Here is a 17,379-nt window from a genome sequence, read left to right on the forward strand (position 1 = left end):
ACTTCTCTATTATTCTGAATTATATTATGCTGGTTACAAAACAAAAAAGAGATCCATCCAAGTAAAAATGTGTAACATAAACGTGGCCTTTGTAGTGAAAAAGTTTGGAGACCCCTGAACTAGAAGTGAAATTCCCCAAGATGAGGAGGAGGTTGCATATACAGTGTTGTACTGATCTGACCTGCAACACAATAACCAAAACGGTTGCAAATACCCCATCATAAAACCTGGTCTGAGTAAGTCCCAGCCTGACCTTTACAATGTAGCACCTGACTCCAACCATTTTGTCCAGATTTCCAGCATCTGAAATCAAGCACCTGCTTCTTCTGCCTCTCACCCCTCATTTTTTCAATTGAATCTGCTTCTAGTGTTTAAAATAGCAAAAACTTCTTTTCTTAATTATATTTTCCAACCAAGTTCATATTTTTAAAATTTGTATCAGAGTCATGTAATCAGATGTGTCAAGACCTTAAGAGTCTCTTAATTGGAACTGCCAGCAATTGAACTAGAGGCTTGCATGCCCAAAGCATGAGTTTTACCCACTAAAGATAATGGCAGCCCTTAGGTAATTTTTCATTCCACTTAAGTCCTGCACCTTCAGCATACCTTAGGCCAGTGTTTTTCAAACTGTGGGTTGGGACCCACTAGGTGGGTTGTGAGCCAATTTCAGTTGGGTCACCATTTCAATATTTTATTTTTAAAATAAATGATGTTACCATGGTATGTGACTGCATTTGAGGAAATGTTACACATCTGTTCTTTTAACAGGCTACTATGTATATGCTTTTAACAATGATAGTCAATGGGACTTACTCCTAGGTAAGTGTGGGTAGGATTGCAGCCTAGGATTGTGAAAAATGTTCCTGCTTGATGATGTCACTTCATCATGACATCACTTCTGGTGGGACCCAACAGATTCTCATTCTAAAAACTGGGTCCCGGTGCTAAAAGTTTGAGAACCACTGCCTTAGACATGAATAGACTATTCAGAAGTGAGTTCAATGGGAATTACTCAGGCATAAGTAGATAGGGTTTCAGCCTTAGTTTTGCACCATTTAAGTTAATGGCCTGATATTTTGAACAGCTCAGGTTAGCACAGATAAACAGGAAACCAGTACTACGTTGAAGCTAATGACCATGGGTGAAATCTTGCTGGAACCATGCATGTTTGAGGTGCCCTTGGGCAGGTAATTATGTAGAAAAATACTGACCTGTCTTACGCAGCTACTGAAAGAATGTCTGAAATAACATATGTGAAGTGCTTTGAAGAGTTTCCTAAAACACTGGCATTCAAACTACTGTAGTGGGCCACCCTAGTGGCACCACGCCCCTGTTGCTGTATTAGGTTGTTGTTTGCTTCTTTTTAAAGGGACTATAAAAGCCAAAGCAAGAAAAGATAACCAGATGCAGAGGAGAACAGTGTTATTTTATTTAGTTTAGAGGACATGTCGGTAGATGTTGCTTTTTGTGCCCCTGCTTGCCAAGCAGCAGATGTAAAACTTCCCTGCTCTACACATCCATAAAAAATAAAGATACTACCCTCCTTTGCCTTCGATTATCCTAAGAGAAAAATAGGCACATTGTAAAAAATGTTTAAGTGTGTCCTATGGTGTAGATTGGAAATAAAGATTGTTTGAAAATACTAAAGGCTACCACCCTAAAGAACTATATAAATGATAACTGGTATTACATTTAGGACACTTCTAGCATTTTTTATTAACTCTGCATACTGCGTTAAATAGTCCCATATTCTAATGTTTTGGGGAAGACAAATGTAATGACTGGTGACCCATCCATTCAACAGGCAGTGCGAAGCTGATCTAATAATCACACTGATCAAGCCTTATTTAATGTTTTACCTCCTCCAAGCAGAAAGGACATTCACCTCATCTTCATGGACTATCTATATCCATTGAAGCTCTTCGGCACCATAGCAAATAAATAGTTTAAAAAATGGATCAGTGTCTGACTAGGGTGCTCACATAATATGGTTCATTGAACTGGGGCAATGTTTTCCTGGGAAAACAGGAACCACAGTACAGTACTGTATTGCAAAGCTAAGTTGCAATCCTTTACACACATACCTGGGAGCAAGGACCATTAAACTCAATGCAGCTTACTTCTGAGTAGATATGCCTAGGATTGCACTGTTGAGCCTCTTTCTTAGGAATGCTAGGTGCATGTTAAAAGCAAGGCAACTCATTTTGACTTAAGCCAGAATACATCTCACAGTGCATGAGAGATCACAGCACATGCTGCTGTTAATTTGAATAGCTAGATATGGCTGACTGCACTAGCTTGTCATGGAGCCCTACTCAACCCCAGTTACACAATCTACAAGTTTCATTTTCTCCAGCAGGAAAGCATCTTGCAGACTTGACTTCTCTTTTTCATGTATGTTTCAGATTCTATTTTGGTAGGCTTGGTTATACTGATTCATTCTCACACAAAATATAGCTGTGGGTGAGGGGATATATTGGTAAGGACAAAGCCAAAGTGTGTCTGCTCCAATAAAAGCAGATCCTATGGTGAATAATTTGAGTGTCAGCCTATTGTGAAATTGACAGTATCTGGTCACATGTACATGTTAGAATTGACTGAACATCATCTCTCCTAGCTACAACAAATCCTTCAGCTGGCCCACCCTGTAGCAACAAATCCCCACTGAAGACAGATGAAAAGAACTGTTACCTTAGTTTAAAATACAAGTACAGCAAGATCTGCATTTAATGCTTAGGTTTGTTTTGTTACTACTATCATTTTATTCTGACCTTCCCCATACCCACTCTAATAAATGTTTTATTTGTTTTCTAAGCACAAATGCTTTTAAAGCTGCTGACAACACAATAACAAGTTATAAGAATTATGGTGCCAAAGAGCCAATGAATACCAACCTAATCCTGACAGCTTCCTGAGCCACCCCAGTATGCAATAGGCTTTTCACTGTAATGCAAAGAGAAGATATTTGATGCCCATGAAGGAACCGAGTACTGCAAGTAAGGGGGACTAATGCTGGTTTCAGGAGCACAACAGCCACTCAGATCCATCCTTAGCAGGAGCACAGATCTCCTTGTCTTTTAAAGGAGTGCAACTTGGCTCCTGGGAAGTTTGATGGCAACCTTTAATTGCAGTACAACTCAGCAGCATCATACATCAGTATGAAGGAAACCTCAGTCCTATGTATCAAGCGTTCCATAATGTTGAACAAAAAGAACAGTGTATAATATATAGTTCTTTGGATGAGCCGTAATTGACTAAACAGCTGCTATGCCCATTTCTCAGTGCAAGATTTTTGTATAGGCTCGTTCGTCTTCTATCCACTTGAATCACCTATGAATGGAACACTCTTCCTGACAAGCTATTTGTTGCACACAAGGATAGCTGCTTGACTTCATACTGAAGCAGACTCCTCTATTCAAAGCCAATTTAAGCTTTAAGAAAAAAGCTAGTAGTATAGGCCAATGCACTGTGTTTTCTCCCTGTTACTTTTCATTAAAAAGCATGCTATTGTGTCAGGGAGAACTGTTCTAGATTAGCTTTCTCCCAAAAAAAGTTTGTATTCCACATGCAGTTAGGTTTGTGGCATTAAGAAGCCTTCTGAATGGTATTAGCTTCCAGAGAATTGCATCATGTGTTTTTCAGAGACTTTAAATTGGATTCCTAATGAAAGGGTGAAAATAATACCCCAAGAATCCTCACCAGCACGAAAGGCTTTTGAGCAAGACACACAGAAAAACAGAATGGGATTCCCATACTCCTGCTTTCTGCTATCTATCATCTCTTCCAAGTCAGTATCCTTAGAGTACCCCTCTCACCCCCAGGTACTAAAATCAAAGTTCTCACATCAAAATAAAAGAGGCTGCTAGGCCTTGCAGGTGGGTTCAAGGAGAACTAAAAAGGAGAACAAGAGGTATGCCTGACTGCCATCTTGAAGACACTAGAAACATACAATAGGTGCATGCCCTTTATTGTAGCTTGGCTTGACTTGAGCTGGTTGGTTGGGATGTGTGAGGCTTGAGGAGGTTAAGTGCTCCATCACCGGTACAAGTAGTCAGCCTGTATGTTAGCAGCAATTTCTGCTTCCCACTTGTCACCGTTGTTAAGTAGTTTCTCCTTGTTATACAGAAGCTCCTCGTGCGTCTCAGTAGAGAACTCAAAGTTGGGGCCCTGTAGAAAATTGAACAGAAGGAGATTGTAGCATCAGATTTCACACAAAAATATGCAGAAGCCCTTTGCCAAACCAAAGGCACAGGAGTAAGCAAACAACGCTCTTTCAGACTACTTCTACTGTCCAGATACAAATCCAGAATAAGCAAATGATTTCGGCCTACTCACCTCTACAATGGCATCAACGGGACAGGCTTCCTGGCAGAATCCACAATAGATACACTTGGTCATGTCAATGTCATAGCGAGTAGTCCTGCGGCTGCCATCACCACGGGCTTCTGCCTCAATGGTGATTGCCTGTAGGGAAGCAAAAGGCATAACTAACATGTGGTATTCCATGAGCCTCCACTTCAGAGGCTTCAACCATATGTGCTGAAGTGAAAACCATGTCATTTGGGACCATGAGTCAAATACACAGCTGGATTTAACAGGCTTGCAGAAAGTGGGAAGAGCTGTACTCATGCTACAGAAGAGAATGGGTGTGACAGAACTGACAAGAAGAGAGAAACAGCTGATGAAACAAACTGTTCAAACAAGCATCAATTAGAAGGACATCTAATTCAAATGTAAACATAACTTTCAAATTATTTATATACTTTTTTTAACCAAAGAATTTGACTACTTTGTGTACTAGTTTATAAAGCAAAAACAAAACAGACAGGGTGGACATATAGAGGGTCATATAGCTGTGGAAATGCCTCCTGGGTGATCTGCAAACTCTTATATTCATACAACCTCCTCATGCAATATGCTGCAATTGTGAAATGCTTTTCCACTGAACTCCTACACTACATGAAAAAATGTCTAACAAAAAGATACTCTGTAAGAAAGGAGGGGGAACAATGGTGGCCTCACCTGAGCAGGGCATACTGCCTCACACAGCTTGCAAGCAATGCATCGCTCCTCTCCAGAAGGATACCGGCGCAAGGCATGCTCTCCACGGAAGCGTGGGCTCAGGGGACCTTTCTCAAAGGGATAGTTGATAGTGGCAGGTTCCCTAAATAGGTAGCTCATAGTCATAGCCAAGCCTAAGGAGGAAAGCAAAATAAAATACGTATTTAATGAAGATACACCATGTGCCCCCCCAACCACAAAGTCCAGGGCAGGTTAAAAAAATTTTCTATTAAGACATCCAACCAACATCCAGATTAAAGGGACAGAGTCCCAAAGTGCATTAACAACCAAACCACTTACTAGAGTCTTGCAACCTATCACTTCCCTGCTGATCTGTGACCTGTGACAATTCCTAGCAGGTGATTAACTCAATAGACTACTACACCTACCCCCTTCCCACCCACTATGTAGAACTATAGTAGTGTCCCTCATTGCTCTGTTTCTCTCAAGTATAAAAGGTCAGAAGAGACAGCTTTTGACAGCACACATGCAGCTTCCACAGCACAGCAAATTGACAAGTGTCAGTCCCAGGGTCTTTTAGGAAGAAGCTAGAGAGAGCCATGAGCAAGGGTTGTGCTGTGGTTCTCCTGCCACAGACAGCATAGTCCCAAGGCAATATCCTCACATAGCCCCAAAGCAATATCCTGGCTAGGCCAGGCTCCTCGAATACGACTACATTGATGAAAGAGGAAAAGTAGCAGCAGTCCACCTGAATAATTGTTTCCAAGATCTTGTAGTGTTTCTGATAATTCAGCAATCACAGTGAGCCATGTCAAGGGCACAGTCCACATCCAACCCACCCCCACCATCATGGTTTAAGGCAGAGCTCCTGGGGAGGGTGGGACAGGTGGCAGTTGTCAGCTTCCTCTTGATAATCCATTCTGTGACTGCACATTTCTGACTTTTTTCCTTATGCCCACTCAGGCCGTCTACCCAATACCACAGCACGACAGCTTATCTCTTTACCAACCCATCCCAACCATTCTCCTAATTTCACACATGTCCCTTACCTCGGATGAGCTCTGTCCAGAGGAGGGTCTGTGCAGCCTTGTCGGTGATTGATTTCATATCTGTCAGTTCTTCCCTTGCATTTACATATTCTGTCACAAAACCAAAAATTGGGCTGTTGCTATGCAGAAGATTAAACCACCTAATCATAGAATGTAAAGCCACTCCTATGAAAAATCACCATGAACACTCTATTGCAGAAGCGGGGCAGATGAGGACACTACATGCCACTATTATTGGAAAAGAAATTTCACTCAAAACTGAATAGTCAAGCCCAGGAGCACCGGTGGGCTCTGTGACTGTACCATTCCCAGAGAAATACATGAATTTCCATAGGAATCTTGGTTTATGCACTCACACTCTGGAAGACACAGGTGGCATTTTGGGTGGGGATCAGAACCTAATTCTGTATCTCCTAAAAATAACAAGTCTCATTTGTGTAAGGTAAAAAAGAAGGCCAAATGAGCAAAACTATCTTTTATGCAAGCAACTACTACATTCCTAGATAGATCCTTGTGTATAGCAAAACAGAGCATGTGGCCAGAATGATGCACTTACTGTAGCAGGCTCTTGGGGCTGTGTTGCTGAGGTGTCGGGCAAGGCTCAAGCACACTGGAATCCCTAAGAAATAACAAAGGGTGGGCAACATACCAAATGGAATAAGACACAGCAGCCCCAAAGTAACACCATTGATACAACACTTGGTTAACCCATGGCTTCCTAGTTTGGCTTCTTTCCCAACCCAAATCCTTTGTAAAAAAAGATTGCTCCCAATCAGCATGAGAAACTACCACACACCATCAAGATGCTCACTAGAAGTTTTGCAGGATGATCAGTCAACACAGAGCTAGGTAACAAGAACTGGAGCATGAGCTTGAGTGTGGTACCAACAGCATGCAGGGATGCATATGTTCTTTCTCTCATACATAGACAACAGCTGACTGAAGCAGAATCTGTACAAGTCCGTTTACAAAGATACAAAGGGGGTAAAAGGGTTTGTGGAGTTTATATCTGCTGCCCCAGTGTAGAGTACCTTATGGATACAAAACAAACACAAATTCACGTGTACTCTTTTTTGTTTTAAAAATTTTTCTGATACTCAAAGCATGGACAACATAAAAGTAAAACATACAGAAGATAAAATATTAGAATGAAACCACTGAAAACTGAAAATATAAAATAACAGCAGATTTAAAATATAAAATATCTATAACACAACAGCAGCAACAGGAATTTAAAAAGGGGTCCCTAGGACCCTTCCTCCTTCCTTCCTCCTCAAAGGCCAAGCAAAACAAATAAGTTTTTAAACCCTGCTGGAAACTGTGCAATGAGGAGGCTGTCCTTTCATAACTGATTCCTAACCATAACTCTTTTCATAACTGATTCCAGAGATGTGAGGCCACAACAGAAGAGACCCTGCATCTTGCCACCATCCCCTTGACTTCAGATGGCAGCAACCCTATCTGAAGGTCATAGGGGGACATGCAGGATTATATGGGGGAAGGCACTCAGCAAAACTTTATGGGGGAGGCAATATCAAATTGGAACTCTGTAATATTTTCCAAGTACCTAATTCCAACTTCTGCAGTTGTGCATAAGAACAGCAGCCTTCAAAAGTATATGCACATACAAAATGAATTCCACACCAATCCTTACAATAGAAGAGCTTGGACACCTATTATTCACACACCACAGAGATGAATCATTTGTCCAAGACAACACAGTAAGCTTTGTGGCTTAGCAGGAACTTGCACATTTAGGGCACAATCCTAACCAACTTTCCAGCATAGCTGTGCCAATGGGACGTGTGGGTCATCCTGCAGTTGGGTGGCACTCACAGAGCCCTCCCCAAAGTGAGGGAATGCTTGTTCCCTTCCCTCGGAGCTGCATTGCCCTTATGTCGGTGCTGGAAAGTGGGTTAGGATTGCGCCCTTAAACTCACAACTTTGTCCAAAGTATCACCATTACCATGTACGCAATATCTCCAGCATGAAATGTGCTTTAATTCATTTCTGCCCAACACTGCATATACGCAACAGGGATCAAATGTATACACCTGTGGGTTGGGCAGAAATGGGTTAAAAGTCTTAATCCTAACACATCTCAGCAATAAAAATCAGTAGCCTTCTTATCTTACAGAAACTGACAGGCAATGAATTTCAATGGCCACTGAAGGAAGTTCTTAAGCCAGGTTCTAAACCTAAAATGCGAACATCAAATCAAAGCATCTCTGTGATACAGCCCACCTGATCGGGAAGCTTGTCGAATCACCCAGAGCACAGGCATTTTCAACTGGAGTCCAGGACTCTTCTGCAGAGTAGATGGGGGAGGAAGGAATTAAAGGTCCATTAAGAAAAATCCAGAAATGAAACTAATACCTTAACAGTAAATAGTAACAATGCCGTAATATATTATGATCACCTAAAATAGCATTTCTCAACATTTGTCCTGTCATACCACTTCACATGGTCCACCTATTGGAAGTACCACCTGAAGTAACTGGTGATGATGTCAATTGCCAGTTACTTCTGGTTTTGGAGGCCAGACATAACATGACAAACACAAATAGGAGGCTTAGGGTGAATGGGAGGGCTTTTTCAAGCATGCAAAAAGTGCACGCTGGACCTCTGTCTACCAAGCCAAGCCCACTACTATGACTTGTCATGTTGCATGGCTGGTCTCGCTGCCAGGGGTCTGGGGGTCCTGCATATACCACTGGACACCACCTTAAGTACCACCAGTGGTACAAATACTACTGATTGTGAAAAACTGACCTAAAATATTACAATAGCAAGCAAGTTCCAGAGTTCAGCAGGAGGAGGGAAAATGTTCTCAGGGTACAATTTCAAAACCTTTTTGAAATAATAGTTTTACAATGGAACTGAAGAGGCATTACGCAACATTTGGCTGCAATTCTGTGCCTACTTCCCTGGGAGTAAAACCCCACTGTTGGGGTTTCCTTCTGAGAGTACAAATGATTAGATGACATGTCAGAGCCCCCCCCCCCATTTTCATTCTAGTGTGCTGCTCCACATTCAGTCCACGCAGACTGAACCTGCATGCAAAGCACCTGTCCTACCTCTGAGAGTCTGGGATTGAATCTGCATTAGAACATAAGAGGATCCCACTGGATCAGGCCAGAGGCCCTTCTAGTCCAGCTTCCTGCATCCCACAGTGGCCCACCAGACGCCTCAGGGAGCACACAAGACAGCAAGAGACCTGCACCAGGTGCCCCCTCCACTGGCTGCAGAGAACCTAAGAAGAGCCCTGCTGGGTCAGACCAAGGCCCATCTAGGCCGGCTTCCTGCATCCCACGGTGGCCCTCAGGGAGCACACAAGACAGCAAGAGACCTGCACCTGGTGCCCTCCCTGCACTTCGCACTCTGAGGCCGCCTGCTTCTGAAACCAGGAGGCTGCACATGCCCATCACGGCTTGACACCTGCGAGGGACTTTCCTCCAGAAACCTGCCCAGTCCCCCTGAAAGGCACCCAGGCCAGATGTCACCCCACACCATGTGGCAGGGAGTTCCACAGGCTAATTCACATAGAATCTGGGACTGGAGCTGCATGCAAAGCAGCTGCATTTCCCTCGGGCAGAGAAAGGCACCACAGCGGCCGCCACGCACCTCAGTGCAGACGGAGCTCCCGGGGGTCTCCCGACCCTTCTCGCCCTTGGGCGGAGCTCTTCCAAGCCAGGCATAGGACAGCGGCACTGCGCATGCGCGGGTGTCGGTCTACGCCTACTAACCCTCGAAGCCCTGTCGGGCGCGTGCGCCGTCACCACCCCAACCGGCCTGGCGCATGCGCAGCGCGCGCCCTCTGCAAGCTCCCGTCAAGGTCCATGAGGCAACCTTTCCTTGCCCTCAACCCACGTGGGACGGCTCCCCAGGAGCTTGGAGAGGCCAGCGCCCGCACGGCCGACCCGCAGTCGCGGAGAGCCCGAACACTCACCCCACCCCCGAACGCGAACACAGAAGCCGGCACGCTCCACTCCCAGCCGCCGGCTAGCGGGAGTAACTACTGCAGCCAATCGCCACTTGACCGGGCGTTCATTGGCCGAAGGTGCCCGGCGGGAGGCGGGACCTCCCCTCTGATTGGCTAGAACGATACGAAAGAACGGGCTATGGGGGGCGGGGATGTGAAGGCGGCCGACCCCGACAACAGCAATCGCGGATTGGCTGAGACGTAAGTAAAGTCCTCGCGGATTGGCGGAGACAATTCGATGGGTGTTCGTAGAACTTTGCAACTGTGCTGTGGCTGACCACGTACAGCAGGCGGAGGCAGTAGCGGTGGACGCAGCTTTTGCCCCTCCAGCCCACCACTGACCCTTACATCAAGGTTATTTTGAGAAGTGAAGGTTAACAGGAAAGACAAGCTCCTTGTTGTTTTCCCTCTTGCACAATCTACAATCCATTCTTCCAGGGCTGAGTACTGATTTTACATTTACCACATGGTACAGGTGTGAGCTGTGTCACAGGCAACATTCAACGAGACACATTTCATAGTGCATTCCAAACCACAATCTTCCTGCAAGCTGAGGAAAAAATAGAATTTCTTTTTTTTTTTTTAATTTTTCCAAAAACAAAAATAACAAACACACATAACACATAATACAATAAATACAATACATAAACACAGTATTAGAGGGTGCAAGATATCATACCTCACTATAACTAATAAATCATTACATATTTCCTAATCCAATTCCTCTTCTACGTTAGCCTCTTAATATCATTTATCATTTATCTATCATACCATATCATATATAATATATCATATAATAATACATTAATCTAAATACCCTATCTTATACTTCTACAACTTTATTTTCAACCAAGCATAAAATAATTTTCATTACTCAATCTATATTGGTTTCACTGTTGATCCAAGCTCTCTAAAAATCTGTCCATTTCTGCCACAGTCATTATTTTCTCTTTTAATTCTTCTTTCATTGGGATCTTCATGTCTTTCCAGTATCTATCATATAAAATCCTCACAACAATTAATATCATAATCCAATATCTAACATACTAAATTCTAACAACTTTTAATATCCTAATAATTACATATCTCTGTCTAGAACATCCAAAATTAATATATCCTCATTACTAAATACATAAACACAGGGCTTTTTTTTGTAATGGAATGCACCATTCCAGCACCTTTTTTCCCCCCCTCCTCTCCACCCCCACCTTTTTTTCCCTCCCTGCACTGCCTCCACCCCACACTGCTGGCTAGGGAGGGATTTGAACCTTCAACCTTGTGCTCCACAGCCCAGCACTCTCTCCATTGGGCTATAGGAAAGCCTATAGTTAAAGTGTTCAGAAATAATATATGTCTTGAGCCCAGCTGGTGGCCATCAGCGTTAGTTCCAAACACTTTGAGCCTAAGAGCTCTTATGGCTCAGTTGCTAAAGTGCTGGTCTGTGGAGCCAGAGGGTAGGGGTTCAAATCCCTATGAGGAAGAATTTTTTTTTTTAGGAGGGGAGGTGCTCCATGGCTGCAAAATATAAAGGTTGGTTGCCAGTTGCCAAAAGGGGGGCCAGTTGAGGCTGCAAAACTCCTCAAAGTTCAGTCCCAGGCAGGCTTTTTTTTTTTTTTAAATCCCAGGTAGGACTTAACCCACAGTTAAGCTCCTGGAGTGAGCCCCCTGCTATCAGGGAGCTCACACGGGACGGGCACGCGCGCGCGCGCGCGCATGTGTAGTTATTGACTACATCTAGTTGTATCTTATTACTTATTTCTCTGATAAAAAATGGTTTAAAAATAAATAAATAAATAAATAAAAGATTAACAAGTTGTAAGTTCCTGCACCTTTTTTTTTACAAAAAAGCACTGCATAAACAGATATGTAAACATCCAAAACAATAATCACCTAAAATTAATTGTAACTCATTAAAATTATCCTCTAAAGTTCTAACATTTATTAATATCAAGCTAACAAAAATTTTATACATATTACATATCACCTATAAAACTTATATAAATTCTCATTGACATCTAATAATCTTTAATTTCTAACATACAAAATTAGCACATTACTGTCTTTCTTTTTATCTATTCCCTTGTCTCCAACCTAGATATCCACTGGTCTGCCAAATCTCTTCTCTAGACTTTAACTTTCCATCTTTTTTTCCTAATAAATTTCACATGAATTCCTCTTAACAGATCATGGTTTAACGTACTCGCTCTTCTTGATAAATCAACATCTTGATGAATCATCTCCTTCTCTAGATCATTCCAATCTATGTTGGTTGGTTGAAGTATTTCTTCTTCCTTCACTTGATCAATCCAATCTGTATCAATTAGTTGAAGTATTTCTTCTCCTTTCTGGTCTGGACTTTTGAGTCTTTATCTTCCAAGCTATCTCCATTAACATTGTCTCTTCCAATTATATGTTTTGTCCTGTCTCCAGTGTTTTGGATTTATCTTCCATTTCTTTGCTCTTTTGTTGATCCTCTCCTGTTTGTTGCATATTAGACTCATTTGTCTGTTGAATTAAGATTTCCAGGCTAATTTGGATTTGTAAATATCGATTTGCTTGTTGCTTTCCCATTTCCAGTACTTTTTCCATAATCCTTTGTTTTTTCTCATGTGATTTGGATATAACATCTTTAAGTTGCACACTAAGATCATCTAGTTGGGCAGTTAACGCATCCAAACTAGCTTGAACTCCCAGATATTGATTTGTTTGTTGCTGTCCCATCGCCACTAATTTCTCTATATTGTATTGTCTGCTTCCATTCTTTCCGTTTCGGTTCCTCTTGTGTTAGTTTTCCCAAGCTGGACTCTGGGGGCAGGAGAGCTCCTAACTTTCCCTCCTTTTCCTGTCATCCTTTTTCTTCCTTCTTATATCTTCTTTCTTCTTACTTCACTTGTCAAGTCCTGTTGTTGTCCTTGTAATATCCTTTTTAGTCCACTAGATGTCCCTAATGTTCTTATTTCTGTTGTTTATATCTTATTTCTGTTATTTATATGTGTTTCTATGTCAACTGCATTCCTTTCCAGGAGATAATCAAAGGAATGTAAACAATCAACCACTTTTGCAAAACAAAAAAAATTCAGGTCTCCAGCCTCGATCTCCACAGGCACTCATAAGAACATAAGAACATAAGAACAGCCCCACTGGATCAGGCCATAGGCCCATCTAGTCCAGCTTCCTGTATCTCACAGCGGCCCACCAAATGCCCCAGGGAGCACACCAGATAACAAGAGACCTCATCCTGGTGCTCTCCCCTACATCTGGCATTCTGACTTAACCCATTCCTAAAATCAGGAGGTTGCGCATACACATCATGGCTTGTACCCCATAATGGATTTTTCCTCCAGAAACTCATCCAATCCACTTTTAAAGGCGTCTAGGCTAGACGCCAGCACCACATCCTGTGGCAAGGAGTTCCACAGACTGACCACGCGCTGAGTAAAGAAATATTTTCTTTTGTCTGTCCTAACCCGCCCAACACTCAATTTTAGTGGATGTCCCCTGGTTCTGGTATTATGTGAGAGTGTAAAGAGCATCTCCCTATCCACTCTGTCCATCCCCTGCATAATTTTGTATGTCTCAATCATGTCCCCCCTCAAGCGTCTCTTTTCTAGGCTGAAGAGGCCCAAACGCCGTAGCCTTTCCTCATAAGGAAGGTGCCCCAGCCCCGTAATCAGCTTAGTCGCTCTCTTTTGCACCTTCTCCATTTCCACTATGTCTTTTTTGAGATGCGGCGACCAGAACTGGACACAATACTCCAGGTATTGCGTTCCTCATAGTCTCGCTTGGCCTCCCCTATCACCTTCTTACATTTCTTTTGCCACAGTTTATGTTCCTTTTTATTCTCTTCATTAGGGCAAGACTTCCATTTACGGAAGGAAGTCCACTCCACCAGCTCTCCACAGGAAAACGAAACTGAACACTCCACAACAATAATTGTATTCCAAGATAGTTAATTTGTAATCCAACAAATTTTAGATTTATAAAGTTAGAGTTATGCACTCATATTTCCATAACAAGCTCTGCAGATCTCCTCCAAAGCTTCTTCTCACATCAATAAACAAATAAGCAGAGAAAGCCTCCCCCTCCTTCCTCTTCTCCCAGGAGGGGGAAAGCCTGCCCCTCCTTCTCTCAGGCAAAAGCTTAATCAGACAGTCAATTAGTCAATTAATGCCAGACACACACAATGGAACAACACTCACTTGCTTCTTTCAACTTCCTTCCCTGCTTGGAGCCTTCAGCTTAATTTCAACATTGAACCCTCACCATCACTGATGGCTGGGTTCCCTTGGAGGAAAAAAAAACAACAGTCCCTGGCTGGACCCTTCTTCTCCAAAACCATACACCATCTGTAGGATCAAGGCCTCTCCTGTCCACTGATCCTTGGATCTCATTGGACTCGCAATTTTGGGAAGAAATAGCATGCTTTCCAAGAGCTTCCAGGAGCTCAGAAAAACACGACTACTCAGCCACCTCTGGCCCCGCCCCCCGAAAAATAGAATTTTTCAAGGGACAATATATTTGTGTCTTGGGACAATGCAATGATTTCAGAACAAAACCTAGCAGATAAATCTGGCTCCCATACAACAGCTGAGTTACAGCTTTTCATGTGTTGCTTTATAAACTCATCTGGAAGGAGGTTGAAAGCAAAGAGCTTTGCTAGTTTGAAAAGCCAAACATTGCCTGTGGGTGTGCTGTGGCTAGCTATAGTGAGAAACAACAGGATGCTATTCAGAAAGAGGGATCTTGGGGGGTGGAGTTAACACTCAGTGAAGTAGCAGGGAACCTTGGAGGGCTGGGGGGGAACTGCTAAATAGATGTGTTTTCCAAGGACCTCAACAATAAGGTACTCTTTGTTGCCAAGAAGAAGGAATGAAGGCTGAGAGCTTGAATGGGGCAGTCTCTTGAAATGGCGGTTTCAGAGATATTTTCCCTGATTGCTCTGTGCTGAATCACATTGTATCCCGGACGCCATCTTCGGAGACGATTCGGACAGCTGAGGACTCCCCTCCCCCATGGCCTAGATAAAACATGAAAGCGAACAAAGCCTTTAACTGTGAGTAACCAGTTCATTAAAAGGCTATAAAAAGAATTGCAATCAAGAGGTTGGAAGGAGGGAAAGACAACTTTAAGATTATTTATGTTGGCTTGCAGCCACCCAGAGGGGAAAAAGAGTGAATGTGGATTTTAAAAGCCCCTGCTGGAGTGGTTTTTTTTTCTTTTTTGTAACAAGGATGATTGGAAGAAAAGTAAATAAGGGAAGATAAAGGATCACCCTGTTGGAATGATATGCATGGAAAAGAAATTAACAATTAATCTTTAAAGTATGGAACAACTTTCACTTTCATTTTTGCCACAAAAGGCTTGACTCAGGCCTGAACAATTAAAGGTATACTAACTTAATTTGACAGTGTTATTAACTTGAATTGGAATACTGACCCACCCCTTTTGGATATAAAAACTTAAAGACTATCTTTGGCAAGAAGGGATGCAAGACAATAAGAATTGGATGACTCTTTAACTGTGGGAATCGGCTTGATTTGATACTGATAAGAATGACATCAAAAAATTTAAAGGATGTTAGCGAAAGCCAGACCTCATGTTGCGAGAATTCAGAAATGAACTGAAGCAAGAGGTTGGAAAACCATCTGAACAAATGAGGCAAATAAACTCCCTGACAAACAGACAGACAAAGAAAAGTATGGAGGGGATGGAAAAAAGAATGGACCAAATGTCAGATGAAACAAAAGAATTGGAGATTTTTGTAATGAGACAGGAGATAGAAAAAGCAGCATTTATTATTAGAACTCAGAATTTTCAGGAAGAAAAGAGAGGGAACTCTCAGAGAAAGAGAGCGCGTCCTTTCAAGAAGAAGAAGAATCTTTGGATTAAATTCAAAAAGAATAAAATGGAGAAAATGGAAGAAGAAAAGAGAGGGATCAAGAAATATAAGGGAGTTAAGAGGAAGAAGGAGTGGAAGGAGCAGTGGGAGGAGCAAGAAGGAAAATATCAACATGACAGAGAACAAAGAAAATACTAAGATAGGAAGTGAAAATGGCTGAATAACAAGTGGAAATTTTTTTGTAGGTATTAATGGATTGAATTCTCAGAAGTGAGTATTCCATTAATTATGTCAAATCAAGTAGATGTAAATGAAAACAAAGTTGGAACACAAATATTAAGATAATTAAAGTGGTATTAAGATAATTAAAGCAGTATCTTTTAAAGAAAATTTATATAAATTGTTTTATAGATGATATTTAATTCCAGAGGAAGTAGCAAAAATGTACCCTGGGTCATCAAATAATTGTTAGATATGCAAAGAGAATGAGGGAATTCTTTATTATATGTGGTGGTTATGTGGAAAGTAAAGAAATATTGGAAAATGATATATATTGTTACAAGAGATATTGAATTGTGTAGTACCATTCAAACCGGAAATATTCCTCTTAAATGTGATATCAGAAATTGAAGACCAATACAGTGGTGCCTCGCAAGATGAAATTAATTCGTTCCGCGAGTCCTTTCGTATTGCGAAAATTTCGTCTTGCTAAGCGCGGTTTCCCATAGGAATACATTGAAATTTAATTAATGCGTTCCTATGGGCAAAAAAAGTCAGAACAAAGTCAAATTTGGTTTACAAAGTGTTTATTAAGTGCTCTTTAAAGGCATACCGTATTTTTCGCTCCATGTAAAGTGAACAGCAGTCAACAGTGGCATTAAGAACCATTATCACTGTCATTAACAAATGGAGAGACTTAAAGGTTTGAGTACTCTAGTTTTCTGGAAACCCCAAGAATGCATCATCACTAGAGTCAGAATTTATGAGGCTCATTTGCTCACAATCACTGACATCACTTTCTTCGCTGTCTTCCTCCCCCTTCCTTAGGGTGAATGTGAGCATAAACTGGCATGAAGATCCTCCCCCTTCCTTAGGGTGAATGTGAGCATAAACTGGCATGAAGGTCCCCCCCTTCCTTAGGGTGAATGTGAGCATAAACTGGCATGAAGATCCCCCGCTCCTTAGGGTAATGTGAGCATAAACTGGCATGAAGATCCCCCCCTTCCTTAGGGTGAATGTGAGCATAAACTGGCATGAAGCATAAAAAAAAAATTCGTCTTGCGAAGCACGGTCATTAAAATTCGTCTTGCGAGTCACCAAAAAATCGCAAAACGCTTTCATCTTGCGAGTTTTTCGTTGTGTGAGGCATTTGTCTTGCAAGGCACCACTGTATAAGAAACATTTTATTGTACATATCAGTATAGCAGCAAGAATATTTTATGTGCAAAATTTGAAGCCTTTTTATGATTGGATAAATAATTTTAGTT

The 17,379-nt window shown here is 42.0% G+C and overlaps 1 protein-coding gene across 2 annotated transcripts; it reads right to left on the reverse strand.

Annotated features, from left to right (window-relative positions):
• Positions 1-1,408: 1,408 nt before the first annotated feature.
• NDUFS8 (NADH:ubiquinone oxidoreductase core subunit S8) lies at positions 1,409-10,106 on the reverse strand. 2 transcript variants are annotated; one of them, XM_066611498.1, is made up of 7 exons: positions 10,021-10,106; positions 8,316-8,379; positions 6,628-6,690; positions 6,072-6,161; positions 5,023-5,195; positions 4,336-4,464; positions 1,409-4,167 (listed from the first exon to the last, which is right to left on the reverse strand). In XM_066611498.1, the coding sequence occupies exons 2-7, from the start codon at positions 8,353-8,355 to the stop codon at positions 4,036-4,038; spliced, it is 627 nt and encodes a 208-aa protein (XP_066467595.1). In that variant the 5' UTR covers positions 8,356-8,379; positions 10,021-10,106; the 3' UTR covers positions 1,409-4,035. The 2 variants fall into 2 exon arrangements, with proteins under 2 accessions (XP_066467595.1, XP_066467596.1); XM_066611499.1 differs by lacking the exon at positions 10,021-10,106 and adding an exon at positions 9,696-9,789.
• Between the last annotated feature and the right edge of the window lie 7,273 nt (positions 10,107-17,379).

This window comes from Tiliqua scincoides, chromosome 1 (genome assembly GCF_035046505.1).
Source record: "Tiliqua scincoides isolate rTilSci1 chromosome 1, rTilSci1.hap2, whole genome shotgun sequence".
Lineage (NCBI taxonomy): Eukaryota > Metazoa > Chordata > Lepidosauria > Squamata > Scincidae > Tiliqua > Tiliqua scincoides.